Raw genomic sequence first — 22,421 nt, forward strand, 5'->3', positions numbered from 1 at the left:
CGGGGACCTCAAGCCAGACCCCAGCGTCCCGCCGCCTCGGCCCGGGCCTGCCCCGCCCCCTGCCCCGCCCCCTTCCAGCCTGCCCCACCCTTTCTACGCCCCTCCACCCGGACCCCGCCCCCTGTGCAGCCTCCCCCCCTGCCCTCTCCGCCTGGGTCCCGCCCCCTCCCCCCCGGCCCTCTCCACCGGTCCAGGGAGGGGACGGCGGGACAGGCGGGGACCGGCGGGAGGGCGGACCGGGCGGGGATATGGCCGCGGCGCCCGGAGGGTCTGCGCCGCCCGCCGGCCCCGGCCCGCGCCTGGGTTTCAGCACCGCGGACAGCGGCATCGGCATGAGCGGGCTAAACCCGGGTCCTGCCGTGCCCATGAAGGACCACGACGCCATCAAGCTTTTCGTGGGGCAGATCCCGCGGGGCTTGGACGAGCAGGACCTCAAGCCGCTGTTCGAGGAGTTCGGCCGCATCTACGAGCTGACGGTGCTGAAGGACCGGCTCACCGGCCTCCACAAAGGTGCGCGGGGTCAGCCCAGCCCAGCCCTGCCCAGCCCTGCCCAGCCCAGCCCCAATCCGATTAGAGCGAGGCCCAGCCCAAATCCCAGCCTCAACTGCAGCCCCAACCCAAGCCCTGCCTAGAGCCAGTCCAACACCAGTCCAGTACCAGCCCACTTCAGCCCAGTCTTTCTCCCGGATCACCCTCAACCCAGAATTTTCTGACACCCTCCTTCTTTCTGATCATCACTCCGGCCCCCTGATGTGTTCTCTATTCTAACCTCCAACTCCCTACCCCTCGGCTCTCACATCCTAACAGTCTCCGCCTTTCAGCTGGACTTCTCTCCATCTTTCCCATCAGACAGCCCAAATCCAGGAATTTGGGAACTTATTCCACCTTCTAAGTCTCTGACACCCTCAGTCTCCCAAACCCTGGACCCAATCATTCCTGAATCACCACCCACCACCCCCAACCTGGTGCCAGCCCATTCAGGGATAACCACATTTACACACATTTTGGACTTGCACCCCTCATTTTTGCCTCCAAGACCTGGCAACATCTGGAGCCTTTTTTTGATTCAGATTGCCAACCTAAAATCCCACAGACCCAAACTCTCGCCTTCTTCAGAATGCAGGCCCGACTAAACCACAAAATCCAATTCCCTTCCCAGGAGGCTCTCAGCACCAAATTCCACCTTCTTGCTTAGGAATAGCCCCAGTCTCTCCATTCCCATCCAGAACCCCAACACTACCTTCTTCTGATCTGAGTCCAGGACTCTGACCTCAGCAGGAACTCCAGCCATCTGTGCTTCCTCATCCCCCACATCTCAGGTGTCCTCTCAGCTGAACCCACACTTCTTTTACCCTCTAATCTCCTCACTCCCGTGCCACATATTTGTCCCTTCCCAATCCTCTTTATGGCCTCCCAATCCTCTTTATGGCTTTCCCTTCCTCACAAGCTGGTCCTAGAACAGAACCTGTGGACCAGAGCCTCAGGGTGGGTCAAGTTGAAGAGGCAGAAAGTGGTCTTCTCCCAGGCCCTGTTCAAGAGACAGGCACCATGGTCCTGTCCTGCCACACCTCTTTCTTCCTGTAGGGAGAGGGAGGAGGCTTGTTTACATGCAGAAAAGTCTGTCCAGGCTGGGCTGGAGTAAGATGGCCAGAGTCACATGTCATACATGGCCACGGGAAGGAAATTATTTGAGAAGAATCACCTTTTTCTCTCCCCACCTTCACCATGCTGTAGTTTCAGGATCTGTGGAGTAGGGGAGGGTCTCCAACTATCCTCCATGATCTTTCCAGGACAGAAGTGGTGGGCCCTGGGTAACAGCTACATGTATTTTCCTAAGGGCTGAGAGCTGGAATCAGGCTGCCACCTTTTCAACTCAGAGGCTTTGGGGAGTTCCTAGACACACTAATGTAGGAGTTTCAGGAAAATGCCCATAGAGGATCCGGGACCAGCTATGTAGCAGTGCATCTTAAACCCTTTGGAGTGGGGTGATTTTTAAAGGGGCATGAAACCACAAGACCATATCACCCAGATCCCTTCTAATGCAGTCCAGTTGCCAACTGCCAGTCCATCCATAGCAACTTATGGTCTTATTTTTTAGACATTTATTTCAGTATGTAAGTACAAGCTGGTCTTGCTGAGGGATCTGTGTAGTAAAGGAAGTGTATAGATTATCTTCAATTCTCACTCTTCTCACTCAAACACCATCAGAGTCTCTGAACTGTTCCCTGATCCTTTCTCTCTCTCCACTTAGTTCTAATTCTTCCTGTTTTGTTTTTTTTCCATTCATCTGTCCCTCAAGCCATGTTTCTCTGTCTTTTTATCCTTCCATTCTTCCACTCCCTGTCCACACAGGGCTCCTTTTGGCAGCAACTAGGCCCTTGAGCCTTTCAGACAGGGCCCCAGCCCTGCTCAGTTCTGACGTCAGCTAATATGGTTTGGTGGTGGAAGATGGAGCAGGGATGTAAGCGGAATCAGGTTTTGGTGATTTTTTTCCCCAAATCAACCCACAACTCTTGAAGGCAAGGTTACTTTGCAAGGTCAATGGGGAGGGTCTCCCAATCAACATATTCTCCACCTTCTCCCCAGCAACAGTGACGTCCAAAAGCCAGAGTGACTCATTTTCTTTTAGATGGCTGAATACTGAAGGGGGCAGCCACAGTGCTTTGAAAACAAGCTCAGCCTAGGAGTTGGAGATTCCAAACCCTGTGCTACCACTGGCATACTTTCTGGGCATCAATTTTCCTATTGATATGATAAGTGGTTGTTCCAGGAGTTCTCTAAGGTCTCTTTAACCCAGTGAATGGCAGATATCTGCCCACCTTAAGAGGACAGCCACATAGAAGACAATGGATAAAATGTTCCCATTTGCCTTTGCAGTCTGCTGAGGTCTAAGTGGAAAACTGCACGAAGCTCCTAATGGTTTCCCACATCCACTTTCTCTTCCTTTAGTCTTTCTCCTTCCTTTACTCAGAAGGCTCTTCTTGAAAACACAGACCTAATGTCACAACCCTGCTTAAAACCCTTTAGTGGCGCTCTACTGTTCTTAGGACAAAATTCAAAATCAAACTGAAGTTACAGATGAGCTGATCCCTGCATGCCTCTCTGGCCAATCTGCCCCCAGTTACCAACCTTCAACCATACTGGCCTTCCATCTGTTTCCCCAACACACTGAATTCTTCACTCAGTCCTCATATGTACTATTCTCTCTGCTTGAAATATCACTACCCTTTCCATCACGTTAACCCCCCTTTGTTATTGAGAGCTCAGTGTGTTCTTTGAGACATTCATTCCTCAATTGTGTGGACTTAGATACGTCTCCCTCATGATCCTTGACATGATTCCCATGAGGGCAGGAAATGTGTCTGTCTTGTTATCACTTTACCTTCAAGCCATCATAATATACCACTATAAGAAGTAAGTATTCAATAAATCTTTTCTGAGTAAGTGAGTGTTCAATGACTTTTGGAACAGAAGTCTTGGCCCTATGCTTCCTAGCATGCTACAGGTTCTGAGGCTGGACAAAGAGTGGGTAGGACTGAACATTTGGTTCAACTTAGACTCCTTCTCTCCCCCTTTAACTACTCATTCTTTTAGAGAAGTCAGATTTTATGCCCCATCAGATATGGGGCATAAAAACACTTTAAGAGGCCCTGTCCTGCAGTCCTGGGAGGGTTGATGGATCAAGTACTTTGGATAGGACTGGAAGTCCCTAGAAGCTCCTATCTATAGCATGTCCTTAAACCTGTTCCATCTCCCAAGCCTCAAATCAATCCATTTCTTAGATTCAAACTAGGAGGAGGTATCGGGAAGGAGTTGTGGGGTCCTGGGCTTGGTTCCCAACCTTCTTCCTCCTCTTCTGTCTCCTCCCATCTGAAACTGAGTTGGGAAGAAATTGAGGCTGATTCTTAGAGACTTTAGGAGTATGAATCCAAAAAGGAAGGGGGAGGTTGGGGTTAAAGCTGAAGGCAAAGCGGCTTAGGGAGTTTTAACCCCAACAGGATTTATGGTTGGCGTGGGGAGGGGAGATGTGGGATTGCATGAATATGTGATTGGGTGTGGGTGCACATGTTCCCTAGGCAAAAGGCCAGGAGCGAGTGAGCGAGCCAGAGTCTGTGACACGGGCGCATGAAGATCCTCCCTTCAGAGAAGGTGGGAGGCAGAGAAGCCTTCTCAGAAGCAATACCCTTGTTGAAAGAATGGCCTTGAGTTTGTCAGTGTAATAGGGTCTTTCAAGGAAGAGTATCTGGGGGTTTCAGGAAAACCCCTGAGCCAGCCTCTTCCTCCCCAGGCTGTGCCTTCCTCACCTACTGCGCCCGGGACTCTGCTCTCAAGGCCCAGAGTGCACTGCACGAGCAGAAGACCCTGCCAGGGGTAAGTCCACCAGGGCTGGGAGGGTGGGAACCACCTCCGGCTGGGAACATGCCCTACGTGCTTGCCAAAGCAGCATGTGGTGGCTGGGCTGGGATCAGGAACTAGAAGAAGAGTCATCTTTCTAGCAGAGGACTTACCTGTACCCTTAACAGCTACAGGTTATATGTTATATTCAGTCTTCTGGTCCAAAGAAATGGGCCTGAGACTCTTGGGCCAAGTGTACCATTCCCATCTTTTAGGAAAGGCATTACTATGAGCTATGCTAGAATTCGTCCATGTTGGCTAAAATCATAGCGTTAGGTGTCATTTGTCACCGGTGTGAGTATATTTGCAGATCCACAGGGGAGAGGCTCTGCTGGGCTGGTACCCCATTTCTTCGAGTTCTGGGGTCCTTGATGATCCTCTTCCTGTAATGCTGTTTTGGGTGTCTTGACTCACCAAGATTGCTTTCCTTCCACACCCCCAAACACTTAGCTCAAGGTTAAGGGAGACCTCATTCTACAGGGAGCTAGGCCACTGTACATTAGTGGCACTTGATATGGCCTTGGGTAATGGCTAATCGCTGAGCAGAGAACAAAGCAGGACCTCCTGCTAAAGGAAGAAAGTGGTGATTGTTAGGAACTAGTGTTCCTAACACTTGGTGAACTAGGGTTCACCAAGAGCAAGTCATACTACACAGTTTCTCTTGTCCAAGGAGTGACATGTCTAGAGCAAGAATGCTATTGTCCTGGGCAGGCCAAACCTGGGAATATATCCAATTCCAGGCCTCAGGATTAAGAGGGTCATGAGCCTACCAGAAAGAGGCTTGGATGGTATAGGGACATAAAATATATTGTGGAATGATAATTTGAAGAATCAGGGATATTTAGCTGGACAGGGTTTAGTGGGGGCTACAATAGGGAGACATCATAACATAATAATTACGAATACTAGTTTTTGAGTCTCACAGACTGGAGTTGAATCCCAACTCTGTCATTTAGCATTTCTGTGTCTTCAGATACATTACTTAGACATTCGAGCTTCAATTCCTCACCTATAGGGAGTGAGTAATGCTAACGCTTAGCTCACTGGACTATTGGGATTAACTGAGGCTTAGCAAGTACCTGGAACAGAGTAAGATCTCAATACATATTACTGCTGGGGTAGGTACCCGCCTTCAGATCCTGAGGAAGGATTTGGTTTTCTATGGGTGTCCCCGTAGGGCAGGACCAGGATCAGTGGGGGTATAAAAAACAGCCACATTAATTTCAGCTCAGTATAAAGAATTCATTTCTCATCATCAGAGCCCTCCAGCAATAAAACAAACTTTAGAGAATTCTCTGGTGGTCTAATGGTTAGCACTCCACACTCACTGCTTGAGGTCCCAGGTTCAAGCCCTGGTTGAGGAATTAAAATCCTCCAAGCTGCATAGTGTAATCAAAATATGAAAATTAAATTACATTTTTTAAAAAAGACAAGCTTTACTTAGAGCTGATCAAGCTGTCAATGGGGTGTCAGGTCCTAGAACTAATCCTGTAAGTGAAGGAACTTGAGCCTGGCTCTTGAAGGCTCAGTGCCAAGTAACACCAACGTGGGCTGCCTGGATGACTCAGTGGTAAAGAACCAGACTGCAGTGCAGGAGACCTGGGTTCAGTCCCTGGGTAGAGAATACCCCTGGAGAAGGAAATGGCAACCCACTCCAGTATTCTTGCCTGGAGAATCCCATGGACAGAGGAGCCTGGAGGGGTACAGTCCATGGGGTCTCAAAGAGTCAGACAACACTTAGCAACTAAAGTCCACCACCACCACCACCACACCAACTTATCACCCTCACCAGTCCTCTGTAGGCAGGCTCTGGAGCTAGACAGACCTGGGTGTCAATCCAGGACCTACCACTCACTAACTCTATGACCTTGGGCAAGTCTTTACCGCTCTAACCCTAGGCTTTCCTCCTCTGTGAAATTGAGCTTGTAGGGCTGTTATAATAATTAAATAAACTAAGTCATATAAAGTGCAAATCTCATAAGTAAGTATTCAGTACAGGTTAGCTGATGGTAGTAGTAGTAACAGCAGCATTACTAGGAGTGATAGTAGAAGTCATTATGGATCCACCCTTGGGAGTAAATGACTTCTGTCACTAGAATTAAGAGTCAGGGAGACAAGTGATAAGACTCCATATATGGGAAACATCATGGTAAAGGTGCAGAGACAAGAGGAACAGATGGGTGTGAAATGGGGCTGGGAGTGTAGAGGAGGGTCCTCACATGAGCACAGGCCAGACCAGAGAGAAGATCCACAGAGGGCAATGGTTGAAGCGGAAACTTTGAATCCCAGGGTGAAGGGTTTGGACTTTATCTTGAAAGCTAACAGAAGACACTGAAAAAAATTAAGATGAAATCTGGGAGAACAAATCCCCCCCAGGGACTTCCCTGGTGGCCCAGTGGCTACGACTCTGTGCTCCCAATGCAGAGGATCTAGCAGAGGAGTGTATAAGGAAGATACGGCACAGATACACAATGGAATATTACTCAGCCGTTAAAAAGAGTGAAATCATGCCATTTGCAGCAACACGGATGGGCCTAGAGAGTGTCACACTGAGTGAAGGAAGTCAGACAGAGAAAGAGAAATGTCATATGACATCCCTTATATGTGGAATCTAACAAGAAATGGTATAAATGAACCTACAAAATAGAGACTCACAAATTTAGACAGTGAACTTACGGTTGCCTGGGGAAAGGGATAGCTGGGACACACTACTATATTCAAAATGGATAATCAACAAGGACCTATTGTATAGCAAAAAAACAAAAAAACCAAAAACCCGCAGGTATCTGGGTTTGGTCCCTGGTCAGGGAACTACAGGGCTTCCCAGGTGGCACTAGTGGTCAAGAGCCCACCTGCCAACGCAGGAGCTGTCGGACACTCTGGTTCTATCCCTGGGTTGGGAATATCCCCTGGAGGAAGGCCTGGCAACCCACTCCAATATTCTCGCCTGGAGAATTGAATGGACAGAGGAGTCTGGTGGGCTGTGGGCCATAGGATCACAAAGAGTCGGACGCAACTGACGCAACTTAGCATGCACATGCATGCAGGGAACTAGATTCTGAATACAACTAAGAATCCGTATGCTGCAACTAAAGATCCCACAGGCTGCAGCTAAAACCTGGGGTAGCCAAAGAAAAACATCCCCTCCTCAACCAGCCACAGGGCTCCCCAATTGAAGGGGTACCTGGTGGACTCTATTGAGCTGAGGGCACCTGAGATCAGGACAGTGAAGCACTATGCTACTAGGGTGATTTCTGGGAAGGAAAAGAGAAATAATAACTAACAGGTATTGATAGCGACAGTGTTCCTAGCACTTGACACGTTCAAAGTCATTTAATCCTCTATGAAGAAGGTATGGCACTCACATTTTATAGATGAGGAAATTGAGTCATGGAGAACAAGTGACTTGCCCAAGGTCGGGTAGTTACTGATGGGAAGATCAGGGCTTTGAGCCTGGGTAGTCAGGCTCCAGAACTCATTCACTTAGCCACTGCACTGTTACCTGAGCCAGGCTGGTGGCAGACAGGGGTCAAAGGTTCTAGAGCAGACGATGACTGGGTACACCTGGCCCCTCTGACCCTGTCATCCTCAGGCTTCCAACATGGCCTGACTTCCTCTGATACTGCCAGGATTGGCTTGATTCACCCTCCTCAGCTTAACAAAGTGAAAATTAATATTTAATTATTCTCCTAAATGAAAATCGATGGCCTTGTTGGCTAGCCCCAGCATTGGCCGAGCCATCCATCTTTCCTCTGGGCCTGCCAGGGGCAGCAGCAGCTTTAGTCACCTGGCCTTGGGGCCCACCAGCATGGAGGGGGAAGGTGCCCAGCTTCCTATAGGCTCAGGGTCCTGGGCACACCTGCCACCTGCTGGAGAAGCAGAGACAAGACTTCAATCTGGACTCCTACTGGAGACAGTCACACTGTCACTGTGGGGTTAGGAAAAGCTGGGTCAAATTCAAAGAGAAAGCTTGAACCCCTAGGAGAAATTTCATGGTGTCTGCCCAACTGGTACCTCCCCCGGCCCCTCTCTACCACCTATTAAAGCTTGGCTCCCAAATCAGGACTCCCTTCAGACCTCAGTGGTTGTTCCAGCTTCTGCAGCCTCTTCCCCAGGAAGCTGGAGCGGCTTCTTTCAGCCTCACTTCAGGCTCCGGAATCCACCTGGAGAAAGTGAGGCCCGACCTCGGGCCTGCCTTCCAGGTTTCAGAAGGTGCCCCCTCCCTCACTTGTCTCTCTTCATGCTCATAATCTCCTTTTCCCTGGGCATCCACCCCTTCAAACTCTGAGTACACTTGTTTTTGCAGGTTTTGTCCTGCACGAAAGAGCTTGAGTGAAAAAGGCAAATGCGGGCTGCAGTCTAGCCATGCTCTGTTGACCCAGCCATGCTCATGATCATAGGACTTTGGGGCACATTCTTCCTAATTTGTCCACAGTATCTAACTTGCCTGTCTGTATCTCACACAGATGCACTGTATGTGCCAGCGCCTGCTCATTGCGTGAGCTGGCGCCTTTGCCTTCAAGGAGCTTCCAGCCCAGAAATAACCCACTGCACCTCAGTGGGGTTTACCTCTGGGCACATAAAAGAAGCATCAGGAGTGGAGAGGGCGGAGCTGCTATCTGAGCTGAATCATGATCATCACGTTTGAGGGCCTAGAAACCTAAAAGATAAAGGCTACTTCTGGAATCCTGGGGACAGTGTGAGAACCGGCAGGGAAGGTATCCAGTGGAGATGGCTAAGGCTCCAGCTGAATGGAGAGGATCACATGTACAGGACAACAGGGGAGGCACGACCAACAGGTTCGGGCTCCCAGTCTTAGGATCTTGGGCTTTATTGGGCTTTACAATGGGGAACTGTGAGTGCATTTGGCGCAGGGAAGAGTGAGGGACTGGTATTAAAAGATCACTCTGGATATGGTGTGAGGCTGGCGTGGAGAGGAAGCACTGCTGGAGGCAGGTTACCCTCTGGACACCGTTGCTTGAGTGCAGGTGAATATGACACGGGCCTGGAGCTGGGGTTGAGGCAGGGATGGAGGAGAGGATGGACTTGTGATCTGTTCAGAAAAACCATACAGACCCTAGAACGAATGGGACTCGGGAGTGGACTGAATTAGAGGAAGGGGGTGACGCGGAACAAAGTGCTGACAGTGGTGGTTTCCTTTTTATCTGCTCAGCTCTCTCTTGTACCCATGACACCTCTCTTAGACCCACCAGGAGCCCCTTCTTTGGAGAGGTTCCAATAAACAGTCTTCCCACAGTGAGGGGAAGGGGCTGAGGGTATCATGAGTGCCGAGTGGAGGGAATAGTTAGCATCAGGACAGAAGAGTCTGAAGAAGGCGATGCGGAGTCCAAAGGCAGGAACTGTAGGCAAGCCAAGCAGGGAGAAGGAGTAAGGTATGGCCTTCCTTGCTGCTCACAGGGGCAGAAGGATCAGGACCCAGTGTGTGTCTGTGCTGTTGCTGACCTTCTGCATTCCATGACCTGGAGTGGGTTGTTCTCTCCTTTTTCTGACATACTCTCCCTTGACTTCCCCTCCAGGGCTAGGTCCTGAAGCAGACATAGGCCTGGACTTGGGAAACTCAGGGGAACAAGTGTTCAAGGGCCAAGGGCAAGAGCTCCCCTGAGGTCCCATGACAAGTGCTTGACCAAGGAGGCAATGCCTTTTCTTCAAAGGGGAATCGTGGGTACTTCACCCCATTCCCACATCCCTCCCCTGGCTGTGGAAGGAATGAAGCAGGGCAGGGTTGCCCAGGTAACTCATGAGGGCAACTCTCTTTCTCCTTCAGTCACAGACAACATACCCAAATCCCAGATGCCCTCCCCGACCACTTCCCAGTGGAGACTGAAGGTCAGAGCCTAGGGGAGCATTCCTTTTCCCAACTCAGTCATCACCACCTTGGGCTCCTGCCCTGCACCTCCTACCTGCCAAACTACCAACTTCCCCAACACCTAAGCCAGAAACCTGTCAGTCAGAATTTCCTCCTCTCCCTCATTCCCCATATCCAATACTTTAGTTCAGTTCATTATTCCTCAACATCTCTTGAATCTGTCCATTTCCTTCTGCCCTGATCCAGGTCACCCTCAATCCTTACCTGTATCACTGATCTTCCTGCCTCTAATTTTTCCCTTTTCAATCCTTTCTCTGCATAATGACAGTTCATGGGATCCTTCATAAGACAGATTCTTCCCCTGCTTCCCTGGATCTCTGCTGCCTTTGAAATACAACAAACTTCCTCATCATAGTTTTTACAGCCTGCCCCAATCTGGCTTCTTCTGACTTTTCAATTTCATATCCTTCCATTTAAAACACACACACAAAACAAACAAAAAACGTATTACATCTGGTGTATCTACTAAGATCTGGCTTTTGTCACTTTCACCACACCTTCAAAGTAGGATCATGAATCCCCTTTTACTAATGTGGCTACTGAGGCTAAGAGTCTTTAAGTAAATTGTACTGATGAAGCCAGGATCTAAATCCACATCTATCTGACTGGGAGAAATTTGTACTACCTTAGCCCCCTAGTGGCTCAGCTGGTAAAGAATCCGCCTGCAATGCGGGAGACCTGGGTTCAATCCCTGGGTTGGAAAGATCCCCTGAAGAAGGGAAAGGCTACCCACTCCAGTATTCTGGCCTGGAGAATTCCATGGACTGTGTAGTCCATGGGGTCACAAAGAGTTGGACACGACTGAGCAACTTTCACTCACTAGCCCCCTCAACGTCAGGTGCCCACCTGGAAACCCTTACTCCTTCAGACTTGCGTCTCCTTCTCCATACCCCAGCCATCTGGAATGTTCAGCCTCCAGCCCTGCCCCTCCCATAATGGCCCAGTGACACCAGTGCTGCAAGACCCAGCTCAAACCCTGCCTGCTCCCCAAAGCCGTCCCTGAGCCAGCCTCTCCAGCTGGAGTCAGCACTTCACCTTGTATTCCTCCCCGGTCCTGGCCCCTCTGTGCCTCATTTGTGTTCATGTCTTCAGAACAGAGTTGAGCAACTCAAGGGAAAATCATGGACTTCAATGTCAGACAGACCTGGGGGCAAATCCCAGCTCAATCACCATGTGATCTCAGACAAGTGACTTAGCCTCCCCCAGCCTCAACTTTCTCATCTGTACTATGGGAACAATGACATTCTCTTGTAGAGTGTTTGGAAGGAATTTTAGAGACGGTGTATATACAGTGCCCCAGGAAGGGCCTGGCACATAGTGGGCTCTTGGGAAATGGTGGCATTATTTTACCCTTTAAGGACAGGGTCCCAGGGTCATTGCTGTCTCCCCTGAAGGGCCCAGCTCAGGGCTCTTCAGAGTTCTGAGAATACTGACAACCTGGCTGAGTGGTGGAAAGTCTAGGTGCTCAGACTCTGAGACCTGCACTCTGCCAGGTCCACGGGGCGTGTTTATGCAGCACCTAATGCCCACTCTCCATTAAAGAGTGGTGCAGCGGGGGAGGGGAAAGGGCATCCTCCAGAGCCCCAGTGAGCTCCGTCTCCCCAGAAACCCAGCCGGGGAGGCAGCTGCCATGGAAACCGCTGTCACATGTGCTCATCACTCTAGGCTCCAGAGAGAAATTCTTAGAATCTATTTAAGAAGTAATAAAATAATGATGGGCTTGCTCACCCTCACTGCCCCCCACCCCAGGCTTCTCCCCTTCTGCCACACTCCACCCTCCCTTTCCTATGCTCCCTTCCTGACCCCTATCCTCTCAGTTCCTTCTCATCTCCACCAGTATTTCTTTCCTTGCCCCTTGCAGGTCTGTCTTACTCTCTTATCATTTCTGTCTTCCTGTGTCTCTTCATCTCTCCCTGTGTCTCTGCTCTCCATGGCTCTATCTCTGATCTCTCCTCCACAGTCACAGGTGGCCATGTCCAGGGAGGGTTCCTGTCCTCCCGGTCCCTGGTCCAGGCCAGTCCAGACCTGTCCAGCTCGCCCTGATCTGCTTGGATTGATCTGTCATCCCCTCTAGACTGCAGCCTGAGTCCTGTCGGTGTCTCGGCCCCCACCCACAACCTGGTCCACTGCAGGTGCTCCACCACCAGCGGGCGGGTGTGTCAGAGCGCATAAGAACCTGAGTCCTGGGAGGGAGGGGGATTGTGCTGGTTCAGGCTTGGCCTGTTTTCCTTTTTTTTTTAAACCCTCCCCACTCCCCCCTCCTCCAAATTTGATCCAAAGGAAATTGCTCAACTGTGACTGCCAGGGCGTTACCATGGTTACTGGGTAGCACTTGTGGCTATGGTAACAGGAAGCTGCCCGTTGTCTCAGCAACAAGCACACTGGTAGAGGATGGAGTGGCCCCTGATTGGTGCAGAAGCATTGCATTTCCTGAGGGGAGGGGGTCAGATCATCACCTTCTCAGGCCAGATGGGCATCAGTACCCCTTCCTCCACGAACAGGAAGGCTGCGGTTCATTCCTCCCAGCACTCAGCTGTCTGCCCCCCAACAATAATTCCTCACGTCCTACGCACCCAGCTCCTGGCAGTTTACAAAGACCTTTTGCGTCCCCATTATCTCATGTGATCCCCACAACACCCATGAGAGGAAGGTGAGATGGGGATTCAATCATGAATTCTCTCAGGGTGGTTGGGGGATGGGAGTGGGTGGGGTGTATAGCGAAGTCACCTGGGAGCGTTTACCAATGAATGATAGAGTTCCCCCAACTTGAGAGTCTGATATGGTTCCCGGGTGATTCTTATCTACCCCTGATCAGGGAACCCCTGAATTAGAAGGTGAAATCGGTTGGTGGGGGAAGGGAGGGAGGAAGGAGTCAAGCTGCTTTCCAGGTTTACAGCTTGGATGACTGGAAGGATCAGGTCTGGGCAAAAAGATGAGCTCTGGTTTGGGTGTGTTCAGTGGAAGGTACCAGTGAACTTTCTAGTCGGGGTGTCCAGCAAGCAGCTGGCCACAAGGGGCTCAAGCTCAGGCGGGAGGTCCAAGCTGGAGACGCAGAGCTCTGAGTCATCCCTGTGGAGACAGGAGCAGAGGCTGTGGGTGTGGATGAGACTCTTCAAGATGAAAGGGAAGAGTGGGGTGAGTGGGGCTGAGGATGGTACCCTGGAGAAATCCAGCATCCTCAGGGGTAGAGGGTGCCCAGGGAGAGGACTGGGAGGGTGAGTGTAGACTATAATGACATAGAAGCTTGGGGGAGGTTTTTCTCATTTGACAAGTTGAATCCAAGCGAGGATGGCTTACTCTAAGTCATACAACCACTAAATTGCAGAGTTGGGGGTAGACAACACTAAATCTTGATTCCCAGATTGTTTAAATGACACATAGAAATTATATTCTCAGTCTTAGACACAAAACACAAATCTGCAGTATCAGTTCTACCCTGCTACCCAATTCCTCTCACCTAGAGGAAGTCCAGGAGCCAGAGGGACAGGCCTCACCTGGTCTGTGCACAGAGCCCAAAGCAGGAGAATCTCTTTAGCCTCCACATTCCCTCCTCAACTTGCCCTGAGCTTCCTATGGCCTAATCCTCAGGCTTTAGCACTTTCTAAAGTCCTGCATTCAAGGGAGGAATCTTGGAGAAAATCTACAATTCCTGTGTGAGAGTGGTGGGGTATAGAGTGGTGGGATGAGGGCTTAGATCCTGAGAAGTCCAGGGGTGGAGAAGCCGGGGCCCCAGGACTAGGCGGTCGTGCTGATGGGGTGTGTTGGTCCGATGTCTTTCAGATGAATCGTCCTATCCAAGTGAAGCCGGCTGCCAGTGAGGGCCGAGGAGGTAACTTGCCTGCCTGACAAATCTCAGGGTATCATCCATGTCGGGGACGGTGGGCCCACTCCTGAAGTCAGGCTTACCCATGTTTCATTGCTAGAGCCCCCCTCCGCCTACCTTGGATAAGGGGAACAAGTAGGGAGGGACCAGATTGCTCAGCCCCAGAAACAACTCAGCCATCTCAGATCAGACTGAGGAGGGATGGGGTCCCAGCATCCCCAGACCCAGAAGAGGGAGGAGATAGAGGCTGCAAGTAGAGGAAGGGAGTTCTTGCCACCTTGCCCCTGGAGAAAGTTCATTCTTGTTTTAACAGGTGGAACTTCCAGATTTGTTTGACGAACCAGGCTAGAATTATTCTCCTTTTCCAGATTCTTCTGATTACAGAAAATCCAGTCCATTCTGGGTTGGAGCCACTCATATTCCTTCATTGTCTTTGGAAAAAGATGAGGCTGGTCAGACAGATTTTGCAGGCCATATTAAGAAATTTGACTCTATGTTGAGGACCATGGAAAGTCTTCAAAAGTGATTTTTTTTTTTTAGCTGCACTGTTTCATAGTACAGAAAACAACTAAAGCTCCTTAAGAACAGAGGATTTGAGAGCCTGTGCTTTTTGACAACCAGCCACATTATGGCCAGCTTCTAAGCTAGAAAAGCAAAACTAGCTTCTGGTGTCAGTTCTTGGTGTCTTTCTTGCCCTTGGGTGTTAAATCATTCCAAAATATCTGCCTGTAGCCCTCCCTGACATCTGCTGACTCTCTCTGATCTCTGATTCTGTTCTCTGATTTCCTGATCTCTGATTCTCTGCTTCTGGTCAAGATACTACCATCCCACTTTGTCTTGAGAAGCTATTTCCAAGCTTCCTTCCTCCCCCTTCATACACACATCCTCCTTTTCCATCTCATTCTTTCCAGACTGGTTTTTGAGAAGTTCCAGGCTGCACACCAAACCTCTGGTTCACTTGTCCCAAGAATTTCTGCTTCTTGGGAAACTGTTAGGCATCACGGCCAGTGTTGGCCATCTTCTCAGCCCTGCTCACAAACACTAGACAGTCCCACAGCTGAGAGGGCACCTGAGAGTATCTGAGTAAGCTAAGAAGCAGACAGGTTGGACTATAGTTTGTTCAACCATCCAACCAATATCTTTTGAGTAACTTACTCCACATTAGGAATGCAAGGCAAACCTGCCTCCTGGCCTCATGAAGCTCTGGAGCTATAAGGGGATATAAACAGTAAAGGAAGCTATTATTCAGTGTGATCAGTGCTTTTCAAGTCCTGGGGGTTGTGGGGAAACAAACATGGGGCACCCTAACTTGGTCTAGGAGGTCGAGGTGGGCTCCCAGAGGTAACACTATTTAAGCTGAGACCTCCAGGATGAACAAGAAGTAGCCAAAAAGAAAAGGGAGGAGCAAGGAAGCAAGTACGTCAGGTAGAGGGAAGCACATGTACAGGGCTCAGAAGAACACGATGCAACTTGGAGTCTGGTTCAGGAACTGAATCCAGGACACTGGGGACACATTTGTTGCCTGGAGTCTAACACATCGTACCAGGATGAGGGCCACTGCCCAAAGGAGACCTCCACACCAATAATGCTTCTGCTTAGCCTGGTCCAGATGTCTTGGTCATCTGGGCCCTTAGCAGTGGCATCAGTGTGAGTTTTATAATTTTTCTCCTCCTTTTTGTACAAGTGTTTCAGGTGTAATATCACTGACAAATTCTGTATATATGGCATTTCACCTCTACACCTGTTCAGATTTTGAGCAGCTCAAGAGAGCAGGAAAAGCAAATCTATCTGAAAAGAGGTCTGCCTGGCAGTAGGATTCATAATTTTAAAAAGAAAAATAGTGAAAGTTTTAGCAACTCAATCTTGTCCAACTCTTTGTGACCCCAGGGACTGTAGCCCTTCAGGCTCCTCTGTCCATGGGGATTCTCCAGGCAAGAATCCTGGCGTGGGTAGCCATTCCCTTCTCTGGAGGATCATCCCTGCCCAGGGGTCAAACTCGGGTCTCCTGCATTGCAGAAGGATTCTTTATCATCTGAGCCACCAGGGAAGCCCTTTAGTAGTCATGTATAACATAGATATTTCTTGACAAGTGATGGTTTTTAAGGAGCATATATTCCAAAGACATCTATGGATAATCCTTCTTCTCATTTTGGATGACCAGATCTCTCAATTCCTTCCTGCTTCCACTCAAAGTCACCAAATGTTCCCTGATACACATTTGGGAGAGAGGAGGCATATGTATTAAGTCTTGCAACAGTTGGGTCTTTATAAATATTTTACTTTTCCAGTAACATTGGAAAAGACCCTGACTCATTGGAAAAGACCCTGATGCTGGGAAAGATTGAAGGCAGGAGGAGAAGGGGATGACAGAGGATGAGATGGTTGGATGGATATGAGTTTGAGCAAGCTTCGGGAGCTAGTGATGGACAGGGAAGCCTGGCGTGCAGCAGTCCATGGGGTTGCAAAGAGTGGGACACGATTAAGCAACTGAACTGAAACTGAAGTATTTTACTACTAAGTGATCTGTTAGATACTAATCAAAATTTGCTCCTTCTCTTCAGTGCTATTGTGTATCTCTTCAGAAGCTCTCTGCTGAATTTTAACACAAATTAATGCTTTAGAAATGCAATTTTTAAAATGGTATTGAATTTGAATTTTGAAACGTAACATTTGACACCAATGTAGGACAGCTTGTCCCATTTAAATCTTATCTCTGTGATCCCAGTTCTATAAACCTTCAGAGTTAATGATCATACCTGCCCTGATATAGGTAAGCCTGTGACCTTGCATATTTTTAAATCATTCCTGAAATTAAATCCTTTGAATACAGATGATTAATGACTTTTATATCTGACAAAAATACTGGTATCAATGCAGACATAATCTAAGGGGTATCAAGGCAAATAAAATCTTCCAAAACTTTGTCTTTTTTTCTGGAAGAGATTATTAGCTTTTTCTTCCCATAAAACAGGGATCACTAACTCAAATGCTACAGGAGCCAGGTAAGTAACCCTAAATGGTTGAGACTGTCATAATTTAATTTAAAATTTTCCCTTTAATATATTAAATGTTGGCAGCTAATTCCAGTTTTAAAAGTGCACCAGCACTGTGACAGCCTAACCAAACCTATCAAGCTTGCTTCTTTGGCCCAAAGACTTCCATTTTCCCTCTGCCATACAGGAGTATTCTACTATGTACACACGCATGTGCTTTTTGACAAAAATAGTCACTTCACACACATTCTGTCTCTTGAATTTTGATGCCAATGCAACAGAGTAGTATTACTATTATTTTTAATCAATAGACATAAGGATTGTGGTTGAAATAACCTATATTTTACTTTATTTTTTTTATAACTTCTATTGTAGGTCTGTTTTATTTTCACTTCCAGCCAGTGTTGTAGAAATCAGATTGTTAGCGCAGCAGGGGAAAGCCTGAATAGAAGTAGAATTGTTTTCATTGAAAAAAATGTTTAAAGCAAATTTATAAAAACATTTTTCATAATAGCTTGGAAAGATGCAGAGATGTTCTGTCTTCTTTCCACTATAACATTACCTACAACATCATTGTTCTTGAAACTACCCATTTGTTCTGAGACTAAAGAGCTCCTTATGAATCTGAATGATCATAAGACTCTCTGTATAACCATGCTCTACAGGTCACAGACCCATCTCATGAACTTAATTCTGGGGTCCTCTTCTTCCATGGCCATCTCTGGTAGCATTGGTGACACTTGGGGTGCATCCAAGTCTTCATGGACTACATTATGGCAGCATTTTAAAAAACTTTTTTGGCTACACCCCATAGCATGTGGGACCTTACTTCCCTGACCAGGGATTGAACCCACATCCGCCTTCACTGGAAGGCACAGTCTTTTTTTTTTAAAAAGTATTTATTTATTTATTTTTGGTTGTGTTGAGTCTTCATTGCTTTTCTGTAGTTGCAGCAAGTGAGGGCCACTCTCTAGAGCACAGGGTGCTCATTTCGGTAGCTTCTCTTGTTGTGGAGCACAGGTTCTAGAGGGCACAGGCTCAGTAGTTGAGGGCTTAGTTGCTCTGCAGCATGTGGCAATCTTCCCCGACCAGGGATGAAACCTGTGTCTCCTGCACTGGCAGGCAGATTCTTTACCACTGAGCCACCAGAGACATCCCACAATAGCCTTTAAATGTATGCCAGCCCTACATATATGTTTATACAATTACACATAGTTTAATGTATGCCAGTTCCCATAAATTCTGCGGCATAAGTTCTGCACTATCCATTTACTCCGGAAGAGAAAAATGCATCTCCAGAGGCTGAGATCTTCTCTCTTAAGGGAACCTGAAGGCCCAGGATTTCTTACTTGCCTCCTGGCTCTCTTGAATCAGGATGAAGAAAAAGTGGAGTCTTTCTTGGTCTAAGTCCCTATTTTTCAGGCCTCCTGCACTGTATTGTTTTTTAAGTGGGGGTAAAACAGACATAACATAATCTTTATTCTTTTTACTACTGTTAAGAATATAATTCAGTACTGTTAGCAACATTCACATTGCTGTGCAAAGTCCAGAACTTTTTCATCATATAAAACTCAGACTCTGTTCCCACTAAACATCAAGTTCCATTTCTCCCTCCCTCTAGCCCCTGGCAACCATTCTACTTTCTGTTTCTATGAGTTTTACTAATCTAGATACCTCACATAAGTGAAATCATACAGTATATGTCTTTCTGTGACTGGCTTATATCACCTAGAGTCTTCAGTTCTCATCCATGTTGAAGAATTATCAGAATCTCTTTCCTTTAAAAAACTGAATAATATTCCATTGTGTGTATACACCACATTTTGCCCATCCAGTCATTGGTTGATAGACATTTGGGTTGCTTCTACTTTTTGACCATTGTGGATAATGCTACAGTGAACATGAGTATATAAATACCTCTTTGAGACTCTGCTTTAAATTTTTGGCTATATACCTAGAACTGGTACTGCTAGGTAGTATGGTAATTCTATTTTTAATTTTTTGAGGAACTGCTGCATTGTTTTCCACGATGGCTGTACCATTTTACATTAGTGCACATACGTAAACAATAGTCCACAAGGGTCCCAGTTTCTCCACATCCTTGCCAACACGTGTCTTCTTCCTTTTTCTTTTTTTCTTTTTTTAAATAACAGTTATCCTAATGGGTATGAGTTGCTATCTCATTGTGATTTTGATTTGCTCTTTCTTAACTATCAGTGGTGTTGGGCATCTTTTCATATACTTGCTAGCCATTGTATATCTTCTTTGAAGAAATGTCTATTCAGATCCTTTGTTCATTTTTTTAAATTGAATTGTTTTGTCATCATTGAATCATAGGAACTCTTTGTATATTCTGGATCTTAAACTCTTATCAGATATACGGGTTGCAAATATTTTCTTCCATTCTGTAGTTTGCCTCTTCACTCTGTGTCTTTTGATGCAGAGTAGTTTTAAAATTTGACATAGTCCAAAATTTCTATTCTTGCTTTTGTTGCCTGTGCTTTTGATGTCATAGTCAAGAAATCAATGCCAAATGCAAGGTCATGAAGGTTTCCCACTGTTTCTTCCAGGAGCTTTATCATTTTGGCCTTTATGTTTATGTCTTTGATTCATTTTCATTTAATTGTTGTATACAGAACAAGATAAGGGTCCAACTTCATTCCTTTATATGTAGATGCCCAGTTTTCTCAGCACCATTTGTTGAAAAGACTGGAACTCTAGTCAAAAATAATTTGACCATGTATGTTAGGGTTTATTTCCGGCCTCTCTGTTCCTCTTCATTGGTCTAAATGTCTCTCTTTATGCCAGTACCATACTTTGATTACTGTAGTTTTGTAATGAGTTTTGAAATCAGGTATTCTGAGACCTCCAACATTCTTTCCCCCCACCAAGATTATTTGGCTATTCATGCATGGTATTTTGAGATTCCATATAAATTTTAGGATTGATGTTTCTATTTCTTAAAAAAATGCCATAGGAATTTTGATAAGGATTGCATTAAATTTGCAGATTGCTTTGGGTAATAATTACATCTAACAATATTAAGTCTTTCAATTCTCGAACAAAAGATGTCCTCCAATTTCCTTCAGTTTGTGCCTTCCCAGTTTCCTTCAGCAGTGTTTTATAGTTTTCAGGGTACAAGTTCTTTGGCATCTTTGTTTAAATTTATTCCTAAGTATTTTATTTGTTTTGATGCTAAGTGGAATAGTTTTCTTAATTTTGTTTTCAGCTTGCTCACTGCTAGTGTATAGAAGCACAACTGATTTTTTAAAATTTTATTTATTTTTGGCTGTCTTAGTTGCTGCACAGGCTATTCTCTAGTTGCAGTGAACGGGGGCTACTCTCTAGTCATGGTGTGTGGGTTTCTCATTGCAGTGGCTTCGCTTGCTGCAGAGCACAGGCTCTAGGGTGTGTGGGCTTCAGTAGTTTCGGCATGTGGGCTCGGTAGTTGGGGCTCCTGGGCTCTACAGGACAGGCTCAGTAGTTGTGGAGCAGTTGGGGGCGCATGGGCTTAGTTGCTCCGTGGCATGTGGGATCTTCCCAGACCAGAGATTGAACTTGTGTTTCCTGCACTGGCATGCGTATTCTTCACAACTGAGCCACCAGGGAAGTCCTGATTATTTTGTTGATTTTTGTGTAGCGGAACTTTGATGAATTTGTTTCTTAGTTCTCATAGTTTTCTTTTGGAATTAACGTCCTCCCTGATAGTCATTAGATTTGATCAGAAGACTTTGTTTCCCCTGGATATTTCCTTCACTCATTTCCTAGTTTACCTTGGCTAGGTCATTATGCTGCAGTCATTACTAAGAACATCAGGGCATCAAAGGCTGCCGTCAGCAGGATCTCCTGAGTTGGTAGTTGGATGGAAAGTTGGACTGGTAATTTTAGGGTGCATTTGGTGGTTGGTACCCTAATGTTGAAACTTCGTCCCTGCACTGTTTCTACAATCATGATATCTCTCCAACACAGAAGTGAGTGGCTGGCCGTGAGGGGCCTAGAAGCCAGAAACTTGTGCACCTCAAGAATTCCTTTGGGCCCACTTGAGGCAGAGCCTTTTTTCTAGAGCAGTGTCTTGAGACCCTTCCTGAAGAAGACAGAGGGACTGACTCTAACTCTGGGCTTTCAACCCCATCATTTGCTACATTAGAATCACTGTATGACCAGCTGCACAAGGTAGCTTTATGAAGGTGAACCTCTAGGGTCCAAACAACTTGGTTTGGTTCAAAAAAGCATTGATAGAAAAGCAAGGAGCACACATTGGTTGCATCATGAAAAGGCAGTTATACTGTTCAACTGTGTCTCTTTCCAACTATGTCTCAACTCCACACTGATGCTATCTTCTAGTTCCATCCACTCTAGGAAAGTTAGGCCTCCCTGTCCAATATTTCCATCTTTCTACAGACCTGTCCGCCACTCATGGAGTGCTTTTACTCAGACATTTCTGACCTACCTCTTATAGAATCCTCTTTTTTACCAAACTGGTATAGTTCTTTTTTACCAAACTGAATATTCTGGGCTAAGTCCTGTCATCACCAACTCTCCAGGAGCATGCCTCAGCCCTCAAAATCTTCAGGGATGTGCATTTGGGGGCTACTCTCAGGGGGCCAGCCTGTAATTCTCTTTGACCAGATCTCTTAAGAAACTTATCCCACCATTTCTGGAGATCAGCTGATGCTAACACACACTGTGACCAGATCATCCTCCTGTCAACACCATCAAGGTTCCTCTAAAGGGGCAAAGAGAACACTAGGATTTAGGGTGATACCTGCAATGTGCAGCATAGAGACCAGCCCATGGCCCAAACCCATTTCAATTTCAAATTCAGTACAAGCCAGTAGCTCAGAACCATAGGGTCAGTGCCCTGTCATGGAAATAGAAATTTTTTAATTTGGGAGACTCTCATTGGAAAAGAAGGATCAGAGAATTTCATGGTCTTGACATGCGCTGTAACTGACCACCATCATCAGAAAAAAGCAACAGGGGGAAGAGCAGATGAAGGATTGGACCACTGTCCACACAAACCTCTTTTCTGTCCTGGGGGCGCCTTCTCAGCCATGACATCTTTCTTCCTACCTAGGGCTACCTGGATGCTGTTTCATGTGGCATGACAGCTTACCTGGGTACTAACATCATCTTGCAGATGCTACCCAGTGTCACAACTGCACTGCAAGTTAGGACATTATGAAGCTCTGGGACTCTGAAGACCCCAGGATCTTCTCCAGCCCCTCCTGGGCCTCTTGTAGATGCCTGTGCATACTTTAGTTTCATAGTTCAGAACAATAACAATCTCAGAGGGTTTGATTCCTTGACCAAATAGGGCCTG

General features: G+C 47.2%; 1 protein-coding gene across 1 annotated transcript in view; it reads left to right on the top strand.

The window, feature by feature from the left end:
- Nucleotides 1–248: 248 nt before the first annotated feature.
- LOC120860853 (CUGBP Elav-like family member 6) overlaps nucleotides 249–22,421 on the top strand; it is a 28,949-nt gene continuing 6,776 nt past the window's right edge. Inside the window, exons 1-3 of the mRNA XM_040236561.1 lie at nucleotides 249–510; nucleotides 4,289–4,371; nucleotides 14,063–14,111. Of these exons, the coding sequence (XP_040092495.1) occupies nucleotides 249–510; nucleotides 4,289–4,371; nucleotides 14,063–14,111 (394 nt within the window). The remainder of the gene's footprint in view (nucleotides 511–4,288; nucleotides 4,372–14,062; nucleotides 14,112–22,421) is intronic.

The sequence above is a fragment of the Oryx dammah genome, unplaced genomic scaffold (assembly GCF_014754425.2).
Source record: "Oryx dammah isolate SB20612 unplaced genomic scaffold, SCBI_Odam_1.1 HiC_scaffold_11208, whole genome shotgun sequence".
NCBI classification, from domain to species: Eukaryota; Metazoa; Chordata; class Mammalia; order Artiodactyla; family Bovidae; genus Oryx; species Oryx dammah.